The sequence below is a fragment of the Phyllostomus discolor genome, chromosome 4, assembly GCF_004126475.2.
Source record: "Phyllostomus discolor isolate MPI-MPIP mPhyDis1 chromosome 4, mPhyDis1.pri.v3, whole genome shotgun sequence".
Classification (NCBI taxonomy): Eukaryota; Metazoa; Chordata; class Mammalia; order Chiroptera; family Phyllostomidae; genus Phyllostomus; species Phyllostomus discolor.
In genome coordinates, this window is record NC_040906.2 from 193,504,374 (window position 1) to 193,517,495 (window position 13,122).

Sequence of the window (13,122 nt, forward strand, 5' to 3'; positions counted from 1 at the left end):
GCTCCGTCCTGCTATGCAGCTGAACCGCTGTTGCGGATCAGCAGATGGTGTGGACAACTGGCTGCCCATACGTAAATAACTGAATTGGGTTCTTACCTCGCCACACCCACAGATAATTTTCAGGTGTTATCAGGGATTTAAGTGTGAAAGACAAGAGTTGTTACATGTTTTATTACTATTTTAAATTATTTGTTGTCTCAAATTTTGTTTCCTGTATATTCTTTGCTGATACACAAAAATATAATTGACATTTCTACGCCTTTGATCTAGAAGCTTGTTAAATTTTTACAAATTTTAAATTTGTTTCTGTAGCTTTAAAAAATATTTTTTTGTAGACGGTCCATGATTTATAATAGTTTCCCACCCTTCCCTCCCCTCCCCTCACTTGTGACTTGTCCTTCAACACACTATTGATTTGAATTGGGGAGAGTGAGCAGGATATTTTGTTTTGATGATGAAGGGGGTGGCTTAATGTTTCACCTTAAGAATGATATTTGTGTAGCTTTCTGGATCTACTTTGTATGTGGTTAAAGAACTCCCATACCCAATCTTTTTTCCACTTGATCAGTTTAGAGAAGGTACCCTCTGTTCCCCGTTGGTTAAGATACGTAGTCAGAAAACTTGAATTTAAGCCAACACTTTTTCCCATTGACTACGTAATTGATTCAATGAGTACGTTTGTAGGACCTTCTCTGCGTTAGGCACAGGGTGTGTAGCAGAGAACAAAACAGGCAAAAATCCCTGCCTCGTGGCGTTTATGTTTGAATAGAGGGAGGCTATCGAATAGAGGTTCGAATTGATGTACTTAGGTTCATTTGTCATTTTTTATCAATTATTTTGAGCTTTTTATTTCCCTGTTCTGTAGTTTTCCTTTCTTATATTAATAGTTTCTCCTTACCCTTTTTTCCCCTTCACTATTTGGGAAATACATATCATTTCTAGTCTTTTGGTGGTTACTCTAGAAAACTGAACAGGCATCTCTAGCCAACATAAGAGCTTTAGAATGTTTTCTCTGTTGTTTTCACATTTATAAGTTACTTTAAAATATTATGTATTTAGCAAGTCTTTGGGATATAAAGTTGAACTTTCAAATTTAAGCTCAAATAGAAAAAATCTAAAACTGAAATGCTTTAGATGATAACAGCGACCACTTCATTTCACATGTTTTGTCTTCATTGCATCTTGTTTGTGTGGCGTTTTCAGACCTGATCTCTTCAGCTGGGATAGAGTTGTCAGGATGTCCCCAACTGAGAGGCTGGAACACGCCTTCAGCAAGGCTCAGACGTACTTGGGAATTGAGAAGCTCTTAGATCCTGAAGGTATTGTTCAGTGTTGAATTTCAACCTTGACTTTTGCTTTGTAATTTTGGATACTTCAAGAACAGTGTTTTCTTAAAAATTTTCTTTTTAAAGATTTTATTTATTTATTTTTAGCGAGGGAAGGGAGGGAGATAGAGAGAGAGAGAGAAACATCAATGTGCGGTTGCTGGGGGCCACGGCCTGCAACCCAGGCATGTACCCTGGCTGGGAATCGAACCTGCGACACTTTGGTTTGTAGCCCACGCTCAATCCACTGAGCTACGCCAGCCAGGGCTAAAAACTTTTTAAGAAAGCATAATGAGAATTGAGTAGTGTTCTTACTTTTGAGACATGGTGCAAGTTATTTAAATGCAGAGTCATGTGTACTTTTGTACCTAACAATCTGTGGGATACTTTAGGAGGAAATTTAATTACATCATTGGAGAATAGTTATTTGAGACAGCATAAGATTTCACATTTTAGGAAAATGTAATTATTAGATAAACAATCCAATATTTGGCTTATTTTATTTAAATACATTTTAATATAAGCTTCTCATATATGATATGAAAACTTCAGTTACAAATGTTGCAAAATTGAATTCTAGACTTACTTTCGTAATGGGAATAAAACCTGTCATTATCTTAAATGGTAGCTTATCTTCGAGCATTTGGATGAAGCTTTTAGGAATGAATTTTAAGAAACGGGATACTGAATAAAAATAAGAAACCGGCTCAGCCTTTGTCTCGTCCATTATTTTTTGAAACAGAAACTGACTGTGCTGCGGAGATTGTATCATTGTGCTGTTTATGGGCACTGAGGACAGTGACTTTGTATCCACTGTCGAGCGGTTCCCGTACTTTGGACATCTAATTTAGCTGGTCTTTATTTTCTCCCACTTGCAGATGTTGCCGTTCAGCTTCCTGACAAGAAATCCATAATTATGTATTTAACGTCTCTGTTTGAGGTGCTGCCTCAGCAAGTCACTCTGGACGCTGTCCGCGAGGTAGAGACTCTCCCGAGGAAATACAAGAAAGAGTGCGAAGAAGGAGATCTTAATATGCAGGTACAGGTCCATTTTCACTGAAAAGTCTGGCTTGCCATATTTGTTTTTTTGTAGGTACTAGATAAAAACACTGCTAGGGGATTTTTTTTTTCTTGCCTGGGGACACCTTGGTTTGTCTGCTGACAGAAGCCTCAAAAGTTCGGTCTATCAGTTAGAATGCTGTCACGTCACATGCGTGTAATGGAAAACTGTAACTCAGCTGATGTCTTACGAAGGAGATATGTTATTTCACACAATGAGGGGTCTGGGCTGTGACCATGCCACCATGTGTCGTACCATCAATGTTTTCCTGTCACTGGGACGCCTTCTTTCATCACTGCCGGTTTGACAAGGTTTTGCTCATGTCAGCCTAGCTTTGTTGTAAGGGCTAATTTTCCTTTTTTTCTTTTGCCTCTAACAAAAGGATTTTTACTGTTACATTTTCACAAATGCTATCAAAATATGAGCTTTATTTTCCTTTTTATTTAGGAAGAATAATTGACAATACATTACTTGGTTTTTCACTTAAAGGCCTGTAATGATTTTAGTCATTAGGATATAAATGAGTGTCCTCCCCTCCCCCAAGAGATATAAGTAAAGTCATGAATTTTTCTTCCTGAATTATCCTGCCTTGAATTAATCCGTATTTTATCTCACTCTGTTTTAGTCTAACCAGTGCCCTTAATTCATAAGATGAGAGAATCTTTACAGTTGGGTGAGACTTTAAAAAGTCATTTGGTCCAACATTTCAGCAACCAAAAGCTACACATAAATTTCAAAGTGGTAAGAAATACATTTTAGAGAGGCAGAAAGCATGGGCTTTTTTTTTTTTTTAATAGAAACCATTTTATTTATTTATTTATTTATCTATCTATTTTTTAAAAGATTTTATTTATTTATTTTTAGAGAGGGAAGGGAGGGAGAAAGAGAGAGAGAGAAACATCAATGTGTGGTTGCTGGGGGTCATGGCCTGCAACCCAGGCATGTACCCTGACTGGGAATCTAACCTGTGACACTTTGGTTTGCGGCTCGTGCTCAATCCACTGAGCTACACCAGCCAGGGCTTGAAAGCATGGGCTTTGATGCTTAAATTTTGTTCCCATTCCTCCTTGATTTGGGTTGGCTACCTACCTTCTCGACCGCAGTTTTAGCTGTAATATCTGGATAAAACCACCCACTTCATAAAGACAATGAACTCACAGTGTTTAAAGTAATATCAATAAGCCCCCCATAAGCAGCAGCTATCATTAGTATAATTTCTCCTCCGTGTGTCTTGGTGTTACTGTTCATTCCCTCTCAGCAAGGTCCTGTTTACACATGTCAGTTAATTCTCATGTAGCGATGCTCATGGTCTTGAATTGGCATAGCATCTTCTTTTCCTTTTCCAAGGTTCAGAGAACTCATTTCAGGTTTTTTTGCATAGTAGGGACCAATCCTTTTAACTTCTTCATTTCAAAAGAGTGTGATTTATAGGAAAACAACAAACTTACTGAGGAAAAGAGGCAAGAGATGGGGCCAGATTGTGAACCGAGGGCTCGTAGTTTTGAAAAATCAATGATACTGAGGAATAGCTGTAATTCTTTGTAATTGAGTGAAAAAAAAATGCTGAGAGGCATTTGTCTCTAGTGGTACAGTTATTACCCTTCATTAATGATGTAACCTTTTACGTGGCTCAGATAATCTCCTGAAGTTGCATTTTGGTTTGAGTCATTTCTTTATGGGGTTGGGTGCCATTCGTTAGAAAGCTGGGTATTTTACTTCTAGGTAAGGCCATTCTCTCTGAAAAAGGAAGGAGATTTCATTTGCCTTTCATCATGCATAGGTAAAATGATCACTTCCGTTTAGGGCTCAGGGTGGAATGATAAGAATTGTAGAAGCCAGCCCTGGCTGGTGTAGCTCAGTGGATTGAGCGCGGGCTGTGAACCAAAGTGTCGCAGGTTCGATTCCCAGTCAGGGTACATGCCTGGGTTGCAGGCCATGACCTCCAGCAACTGCACATTGATGTTTCTCTTTCTCTCCCTCCCTTCACTCTCTAAAAATAAATAAATAAAATCTTAAAGAAAAAGAATTGTAGAAGCCATTTGCTGTTTGATTAAGAACAAGCATATTATTAACATTAACATCTTCATTTGCATGCATTCATTAGTGCCTTAGAGATTGAATTAAGCTAATTGAAGAAATAAAGTGTGGTCCAGTTGTAATCATCTACTCTGACAGAGCTTGCCATCTGACACTTTGCAATGAACGCTACTAGCCAGACTTTCTCCCTCGTTCTACAAACGTGCTGTAGAGCATCAGGTGGTCAGCGAATAGTTCTTCCATTTCCCCTTCAATTAATGTCTCAATTGAAAGTCTCCTCTTGTGTTTAAACGAATAACTTCTGAACATTCACACTTAGATAATGCCTTCTAATCGCCTTCTCCCACCTCGGCAGATCCCAGTGCTTATCTCAGCGACCTTTGGCTGGTCACTTACTAAGTTCCTGGTTCTCAGATATCCTCACTAGAGCATGGAGGTTTGGTACTAAAAGCTCCCCAGGGCCACTTTGGCTCTGTGGTTGCAGAGTTGGAGGTCCAGAACTTAACTCACTTTCCTTCTCTGTCTTTGGCAGCATCAGTCTCCGAATTACCCAGTGTTTCCTGTGTGTGCTCATGGATTCATTTCTCTTAAACTCCTGCGCACAGTTTACCGGGTCTGTTGGGTTCTTCGTCTAGAATGTCTCTGGTGTGTGTTTTCTTTCTGTTCCAGCCTTCGTGCTGACCAAAGATCGCATCCTCTCCTGTCATTTACAATACCCAGCCTACCGCCCAAGTTCATCTCAGGCGCTGCTGTGCGGTCATGGTGGACTTCTCCCTCTGCTTCCCCCGGATTCCTGTCCCTGTGGCTTTCTCTCTGTGAAATGCTCCTCCACCCACGGTTTGCATGGCAAGCGTCCAGTCTTTCCTCAGTGTCAATGGAACTTTTTCAGAGAAGTCTTCCCCGATTAACTTATTCAAATCCAACCCTACACACACTTACACACGCACACTCACTCACTCAGTTTCCTGCTGTGACGGTCGTTTTGTAAACTATGTTAAGAATTTTAAATTGTATCTTATGGGAAAGCGGTGAAAGGTTTTAAGTGGGGGAAGCCTTGTGCCGTGATGACAGGCTCCAGAGCTGGTTCTGGCGGCCGAGTGAGGGGCGGGTTGTAGAGGTGGGAGAGGGGCCGGCGACGGGGAGGAGATGGCGGGGAGCGGGTTAGCAGGCTGCGGTCCCGAGGACAGACGGTGGCGCTTGTGGTCTGGATGGCTCGGAGATACGTTTTGAAGGTAGGAATTGCTTACATAGTAGATGTGGAGGTGAAAGAAAGATTTGAGAAACCATGGCTGGCTCCCTGGTTCTTAGCTGGAGGAGTTACATACAGGAAGGAGCCATTTACTGAAACAGGAAAGCCTGGGGGAGAATAAGTTTGGGGAAAAATAAAGGGTAAACGCAGACGTGGTTGATAGGCCTTTGAGACACTGAAGCGAAGATGTTCAGGTCGTTGGGCACAGACGTTTGGAGTTTGGGATCAGATGTGTAAAGGCAAGCATCTGCGGGCTATAGGTGGTTCTTTACATCCAAGGGGACTGAGTGAAACTGCCCAGACCAAGTTCCCAGAGAGAAGATCAAAGGGCCCAGGACTCCACTTGGAGGAGATTCGTTACTTACAGGTTGGCTGTTGAACCAGGAGGAAAACCCAAGTGGCGTCCCTGAAGCTGGGGAAGGAGGGCTTCACAGGGGTGCGGTGTGTCAGCCGCATGGCATGCTGCTGGGAGCTTCCATAAGGAAGAGAGGGGCTGTGTCCGGTCTGCTTGGAGCAGTTCTGGTTTCTGTGTGTTGTCCTAGCTCTGCTTTTACAAAAACGTTCTACCTGGTTGGCTGATTACACGGTCACCCTTAGGATGATGCTAGAAAAGTGGATTTGCCCATGGGAAGGTTATTGGTGGCATTGGCAAAAGCCTTTTCAGTTGAGTGGTGGGGACCCACTGAAAGGGATGGTAATGAACTGTTAGATGCACGAGCATTTCTTATATTGTCCTCGAAACATTTTGGTGTGTTTGAGATTCGCAAACATTGTGGATGAGAGGCGATTAAGTGGAGATAGGCTGTAGGAAAATTTTAGAGAATTTTAAAGAAGGGACAGATGAACAAAGAGAGTGTATTTGATTATGAGATTCTAAAGTATATAAGAAAATCTTCCATTGAGATAAATTTATTCCCATGGGCTTTAAAAAAAAAAAGCCTAGCAATTAAACTAGAGGGTAACCACCTCCAGAAAATAGCATCAGCAGCCTGTATGTGTGGCTGCCTTTCAGCAAAAATGCATTTCAGCAAAAGCAGTTTAACTAGGGTCAAAGCAGAGTTCTAATCTTTATCTCTGTTTCCTTAACTTATATTTACCCTTTAAGGCCCAACACGATCCTCTGTGAAACTTGCCTGTTTTAGCCATTGCTGAACTCAAGTAGCATCTCCTGTTGGAACCTTGGGATTCATAATTTTGCTAATAGGCATTTTATTTTTCTTCAGAAGGGATTCACGTGGGTTACTCGTCTCCTCCTGACCGTGTCAGGGTCCCCGCGAGCACAGGGTGCATGAGTGCGTGCTGCCTCTGCCCTCCACCCTCCCTGCGCACTTCATTAGCACTTTCTCACAGCTCGAGCCCGCACACCCGGCTCCTGAGAGCTGGCTGGGTGCCCGGGCGCAGTGGGTTCTTCCCACCTGAGCATTCTCCATCGTGTGTCTCTGTTGAGCACGCTCTCCTCCTCATGACACTTGTGGGTTTTCTCTTGGCTTCCTTTCCCTAGAGCCCAGCGCCAGAGCAGGAGCACGAGAGCCCCCGGGCTGAGACCCCCAGCACCGTCACCGAGGTCGACATGGATCTGGACGGCTATCAGACAGCCCTGGAGGATGTGCTGACCTGGTTGCTTTCTGCCGAGGACACGTTCCAGGAGCAGGATGAGATCTCTGATGATGTGGAAGAAGTCAAAGACCAGTTTGCCACGCACGAAGTAAATAGTCTGTCACTGATGGGTAAACTCTGTCCGCCAAGGTGCCTGTGCCTTATCAGGGGGTCTACCCTGACATGCACGTTTACCGAATTCTGCTCCACGGAAAGGTCGTGGCATATTTTAGGGCTCATGGTAGTGAAATAGGGCTTTGTCATAAAGTTGGTGTGCACTGGAATTAGATTTCAGATTTTAATCTTAATTGTAACTTGTGCATTCTGTGCAGCCACTGGTAGAAATCAATGCATAGTACTGCTAGCTTCTGAAATATAATGTTATAGTAAAAAACACACGATAGCTAATCAATACACCAAGACTTTAGGTTTGGAATGTTTCCCAGGAAGTGATTATTTTTATTTATTGTATGATTGAGCAAGTCTCATAGCCAGTGTTCATGTATAATTTTATATAATGAAAATTTGCTACTATTTTGAGGATATGTTAGGTATATTACACTGTAGTGAATGATCACATGGACATTTCTTTTTGATTAGGTAGGTGTTTTTTTGTGTGTGTGCTGGTGTGTTAATTGACAGGTCTTACTTGCTGTTTAGGTTTGCAAATGATAAAAGTTGTCATATTCTTTAAGCAGTCCCCCTTGGGTGAGCCTGTTGTTTTACTTATTTTCACTTAATTCTGTGTTCACCATCTATTAGTTTCACAATTGGCATTTACTTAACAATAGTTGCTATTATCCGATGTAATATTGTCCTCTTTGACCTCTTCCCCTTTCCGCTTAGACCAGCTGCTTCTTTCCCGGATTCAAAGTTGGGTCAAAGTCTACTTCATTTGTTGTCTCCATGGCTGCCTTTTTCTGCAGCTCTGATATTTAAGCGTTGATAATGAATTTATTGTTATTTTTCCATGAGCGGCTCACAAACTGCAACGATGTACCTCTCCAGGCGTTTATGATGGAGCTGACTGCGCACCAGAGCAGCGTGGGGAGTGTCCTGCAGGCGGGAAACCAGCTGATCACACAAGGGACTCTGTCGGATGAGGAGGAGTTTGAAATTCAGGAGCAGATGACCCTGCTGAACGCTAGATGGGAGGCCCTCAGGGTGGAGAGCATGGACAGGCAGTCCCGGTGAGTGGCAGCAGAGGCCGGGACATGCTGGACCATTGAGTGCAGTGTCCAGGTTAGCTGGAGTGAACATCGGTATGTCCACGAAAGCCAGATAATCACAGCACTTGCCTTGTCAAATTGAACTCTTTGTGTCATGTTGCTGGAGTTTTGCATGATTTTTGTTTCTCTTTTGATGTGTTAACCAGATTAAAAGGTAAAAGTTGGAGTGTAGAAATTAGGAAAAAGAAAAAAAAACATTTCACGTGGACAGTTATCAATTTGTGGGATTAAAATTGGTTAACCATGAACTCAATATGAAGACAGGATTGTGTAGTCTTTATCTACAATTCAGTTTTGTAATATTTATAAAAAGCCCCTTTCCTCCCCCGCCACCCCACAGTTCATTTTATTTCCTGCTTTGTGTATTAAGGAGCAAACTGCTTTCCACTGCAATTTTCATCTACTTAATATGCAGGAATTCCTGATTGAAGAAACAGTGATTCTGATACGGATGGTGGGTGCTGTTATTTGCATTCTTTGACTGCATTTAATGGACTCCATTTAGGAAGAAGATGAAAGTTTTTCTTTGGCTCATTTCTATATTTAAAGGCTAAACACTGCATGAAGTAGTGGGACAGGAGGGCGCTTCTTTGCCCCATTTCTTTGCTGCCCAGAGTGCACATGTGCCTTTGCACAGAGCAAAAGCGAGCGGGAATAACGCGGTGTCCCTCTCTGGACAGGCTGCATGACGTGCTCATGGAACTGCAGAAGAAGCAGCTGCAGCAGCTCTCTGCCTGGTTAACGCTCGCAGAAGAACGCATCCAAAAGATGGAAACTTGCCCCCTGGAGGATGATTTAAAATCCCTGCAAAAGCTGCTGGAAGATCATAAAGTAAATCTGGCTCATATTTCTTTTATACCTTATCAAATATGAAAAGGCAGCACTTAGTGTTCCCCAGGGCTTCTGTCATTAGTGCAGAGGTGGGACCCTCCCCCAGTGTCCCCTGCTATTCAGCAGCCTAGAGGGTGGAGTTCCTGGGGATGGGGCTTTTCTGGGATGAGTGCACAGGTAAAATTTTATTTGGGTATGTATGGTTTTCTTAGGAAAGCACATAGCTTTCATGAGGTTCTCAAGGGTTGTTTTGGACCTACAAGTGGTTAAGAGCCATAGTGTGTGGGTATTAATACCATGTGTGGGTAAAGAAGCAAACCCTCAGGCTGACCTTAACCTAGTCCTTGAAGGAACGCTAGTCCTTCTTCTCTGACCTGGGAAAGTACTGGGCACTAGGTGGAGAATCCAAATTTGGTAGATATGTTACCTTGTTCACAACTTCAGGAGATTACTTTTCATAGTCAGGGAAAGGTAAAACAAATGGTCTCTTGGCAAGTTATTTGAATAATCTGATTTTTCATGGAAATATCTGGATAATTGATAAATAAAGCTTTACGGATACTTTAAACACAACTCAAGAGGCATTTGACAGCACTCTTGGTTGTGTTTAAACAGCTTACCTGTATACATATGTCTTAGCACCTGCCGTGGTCTTCCTGTTAAAGAGGTGGCAATGGAAGTCATCTGTGCATCCTCAATTGCTTTCCTGGGTTGCTAATCAGAATAGCTCCTGATTATCAATAGCACCTACTTATCTCTCATTTTAAGCCATGCTGCACTAGAGAAAATGATCTCGTAGAGTTAAATTCAGGATTTGTTTTGATTTATCAATCCTACGTTCTTATCTCAATTCCTAGTATAATACATTCGACTCACTTATGCTACATTATTTTCCCCCTAGAATTTGGAGTGAAATAATGACATCCCATTTGTAATCTGTTATGACATAGCATTTTCAAACTGCTTTGGTTCATAATGAAACGTAAAGATATATAATGGGCCTGTTTCATTAGTAGAACACTTAAGGTCATGATTGGAAATTTAAACATGATGTCTCATTAAAGACCTTTAATTGCTATTGACAACCTAGTAGATTTCTAAATAGGCAAATGTGAACGAGTAGAAATAATGTATATCTTAATTTTTTCCTTAGAGTTTGCAAAATGATCTTGAGGCTGAACAGGTGAAAGTCAATTCGTTAACTCACATGGTGGTAATTGTGGATGAAAACAGCGGGGAGAGCACCACAGCTGTTCTGGAAGATCAGTTGCAGGTGAGGACCCCGAGAAGAAGGGTAATCCCAAGAGACCTGAGACCCCCGCTACAGGTTGCCCTTGTTCTTCATGTGCCATCTCACTGCTCATTTACACGAGTAGAAGACCCTGCTTCGGGTTGTACCTCCCAGCTGGGCGCCGCAGCCTGTGGGTTACAGGACTACCTCGGTACCATTCCTTTGCATCAGTCCGTGGGGCGAGTGGGCAAAGCAGTTTGAGGTCATCACCTCCTTTTGTGTAATAGTGACGGGATTGGGACGAATCGTCCACAGGCCTCTTACTCAGAATCACTTGAGGAATTTGTTAAAATGTAGATTCCTGGCCTCCACGCAGACCTGAGTTCTTGGGAGTGGGGCTCAGTGCACATGTATTTTAAAAACCATCCCGTGCATATTAAAGTTTGAAAATGTCAGCTGTTTAGGATTTAATATCCCTGTTTATTTGGTGGGTCAGTGTGTGAATTTCAATGACAGGTTGGGGAACCCTGACAAATTGCTTCTTTTTGCACAAAGGTTATAGTGTTAAGTCTTTATAAAGAGATTTATTGTTTTTTCATTTGAATGTATTACTCAAGTGAGTAATATACTGGGATTATCTCTTACGATATTGCTGCCAGTTTATGATTTTCGGAACCTTTCAGGCTATAATTTTATCACACAAAATCCTTTCTCTTCTGTATCATCATTTAAAGTTGGCCAGTGGTTCTGAGACTTTGGTGCAGGAGCCCTTAGTTGTTACAGTGACGCGAGAGGCAGGCGTTCCTGTGGGCTAACCCCGCTGTGGAGACACTGAAGCTCAGAGAGGTGCAGCGATGGCGCCTGAGAGAGTTGAGGGAGTTGTCCTGCTGAGACCGAGACCTGGCTCTCGGTCTCCTGCCCCTTGCACTGGGCAAAGCTTCCTATGGTATTGAATATCAAAATAATACAAATTAAATAATTCCTGTTCATATGTAGGTAACATACAAATAAAACTGAGCATTTTATTTTTTTTATAAAATGGTAATAAAATAATTTGTTGAGAAAATCATCATGAAGAATGATTTTTTAAAAAAAGATTTTATTTATTTTTAGAGAGAGAAGGGAGGGAGATAGAGAGAGAGAGAGAGAAACATCAATGTGCGGTTGCTGGGGGTCACGGCCTGCAACCCAGGCATGTGCCCTGGCTGGGAATCAAACCTGCAACACTTTGGTTCACAGCCCGTGCTCAATCCACTGAGCTACGCCAGCCAGGGCAAGAATGATTTTTTTAAAAAAGGAATCAAGTTTATTTAGTATTGCCAATATTTCTAAATATTCTGTGGCTAAATTTTGTGGAATATCCTATGGATCATGCAATATAAATAGAAAAAATCAATTTAGTATATTTAATAGGAATTCTTTCAACACATAGGTTTGATAAGGTTAAATTTTCATAATTTTTGTACTATAGTTGGACATTTTCTTGGCATGTAAAGGGTGGCTAAGAAATTATTGATGTACTGAATTTTGCTTTAAAGATAATTAGAGCCTAAAACAATTTGAAGCCCCCAAAAGTAGATGTTTGCTCTATTTTAAAGATGTATGTAAAAATCTTAAATTCTCAGGAAAAGGACTCATGGACATGGACTGTTGTGTGGTGATTGCTGGGGGGAAGGAGGTATAAGGGGATTAAATGGTAATGAAAAAATATAATAAAGATTACATAAAAAATAAAATGTTAAATTCACAAATAAAAACCACAATAAAATGGAAAGAGCAGGAATTTGGCATTGAAAGTTATAGGATAGAGTTCTAGTTGTAGTACCCTTTAGCTGTGCAATGTGAAATGATCAGTTACTTTCTATGGAAATCAATTTTTCTCATCTATAAAATTATAGGACCTTTTGTATTATCTTGAAGCAACTTTCATAAAAAAATACATTTTTAATAAATTGCTACTCCATAATAGAAAACAACAGATATCAAGGATTTGTTTCAGGATCATGATAGCTGTCCCCTAAGGCTCACTTGACAAAGGGCGGTTTCCCCCTTTACTAGAAACTCGGGGAGCGCTGGACAGCCGTGTGCCGATGGACCGAGGAACGCTGGAGCCGGTTGCAGGAGATCAACATGCTGTGGCAGGAGTTACTGGAAGAGCAGGTACGGGACTGTTGTCCAGCATGGTCGCAGTTGATGGTGGAGGGTGACTTATCCTTAACTGTGGCATTAGGTTAAAGTCTTATTTAACTTTTGTTCTAAAGGGACATTTACAAATAATTATTTGTTATTTTTCAAGTCAGATTTGTATCCATTTTCCATGAAGATTTTTCATAGAGACTATATTATATGGCTCCATTGTCACAGCTGTTTACTATTCAGAATGTTAGTGTTTAGATATGCTACTTTCAGGGTTTGCGCGACATCCTAGCTTCATTGCGTGTGTGGTGGGTAGCGTGTTTGGGTAGGTATCCACACGGTGTCTGGCATGTGTTGCTTGCGCTCAATAAATAGTGACTAAATGAATTCACACAGTACTTTGTGACCTGTGAGTCACAAGAATTCTT

At 41.5% G+C, this 13,122-nt stretch overlaps 1 protein-coding gene across 1 annotated transcript in view; it reads left to right on the top strand.

Moving 5' to 3' along the window:
* The window catches only part of UTRN (utrophin), a 504,099-nt gene that overhangs the window by 109,227 nt on the left and 381,750 nt on the right, over positions 1-13,122 (top strand). The window contains exons 8-14 of the mRNA XM_028510941.2: positions 1,204-1,319; positions 2,204-2,364; positions 7,173-7,376; positions 8,276-8,457; positions 9,177-9,327; positions 10,481-10,600; positions 12,617-12,718. Coding sequence (XP_028366742.1) covers positions 1,204-1,319; positions 2,204-2,364; positions 7,173-7,376; positions 8,276-8,457; positions 9,177-9,327; positions 10,481-10,600; positions 12,617-12,718 — 1,036 coding nt within the window. The remainder of the gene's footprint in view (positions 1-1,203; positions 1,320-2,203; positions 2,365-7,172; positions 7,377-8,275; positions 8,458-9,176; positions 9,328-10,480; positions 10,601-12,616; positions 12,719-13,122) is intronic.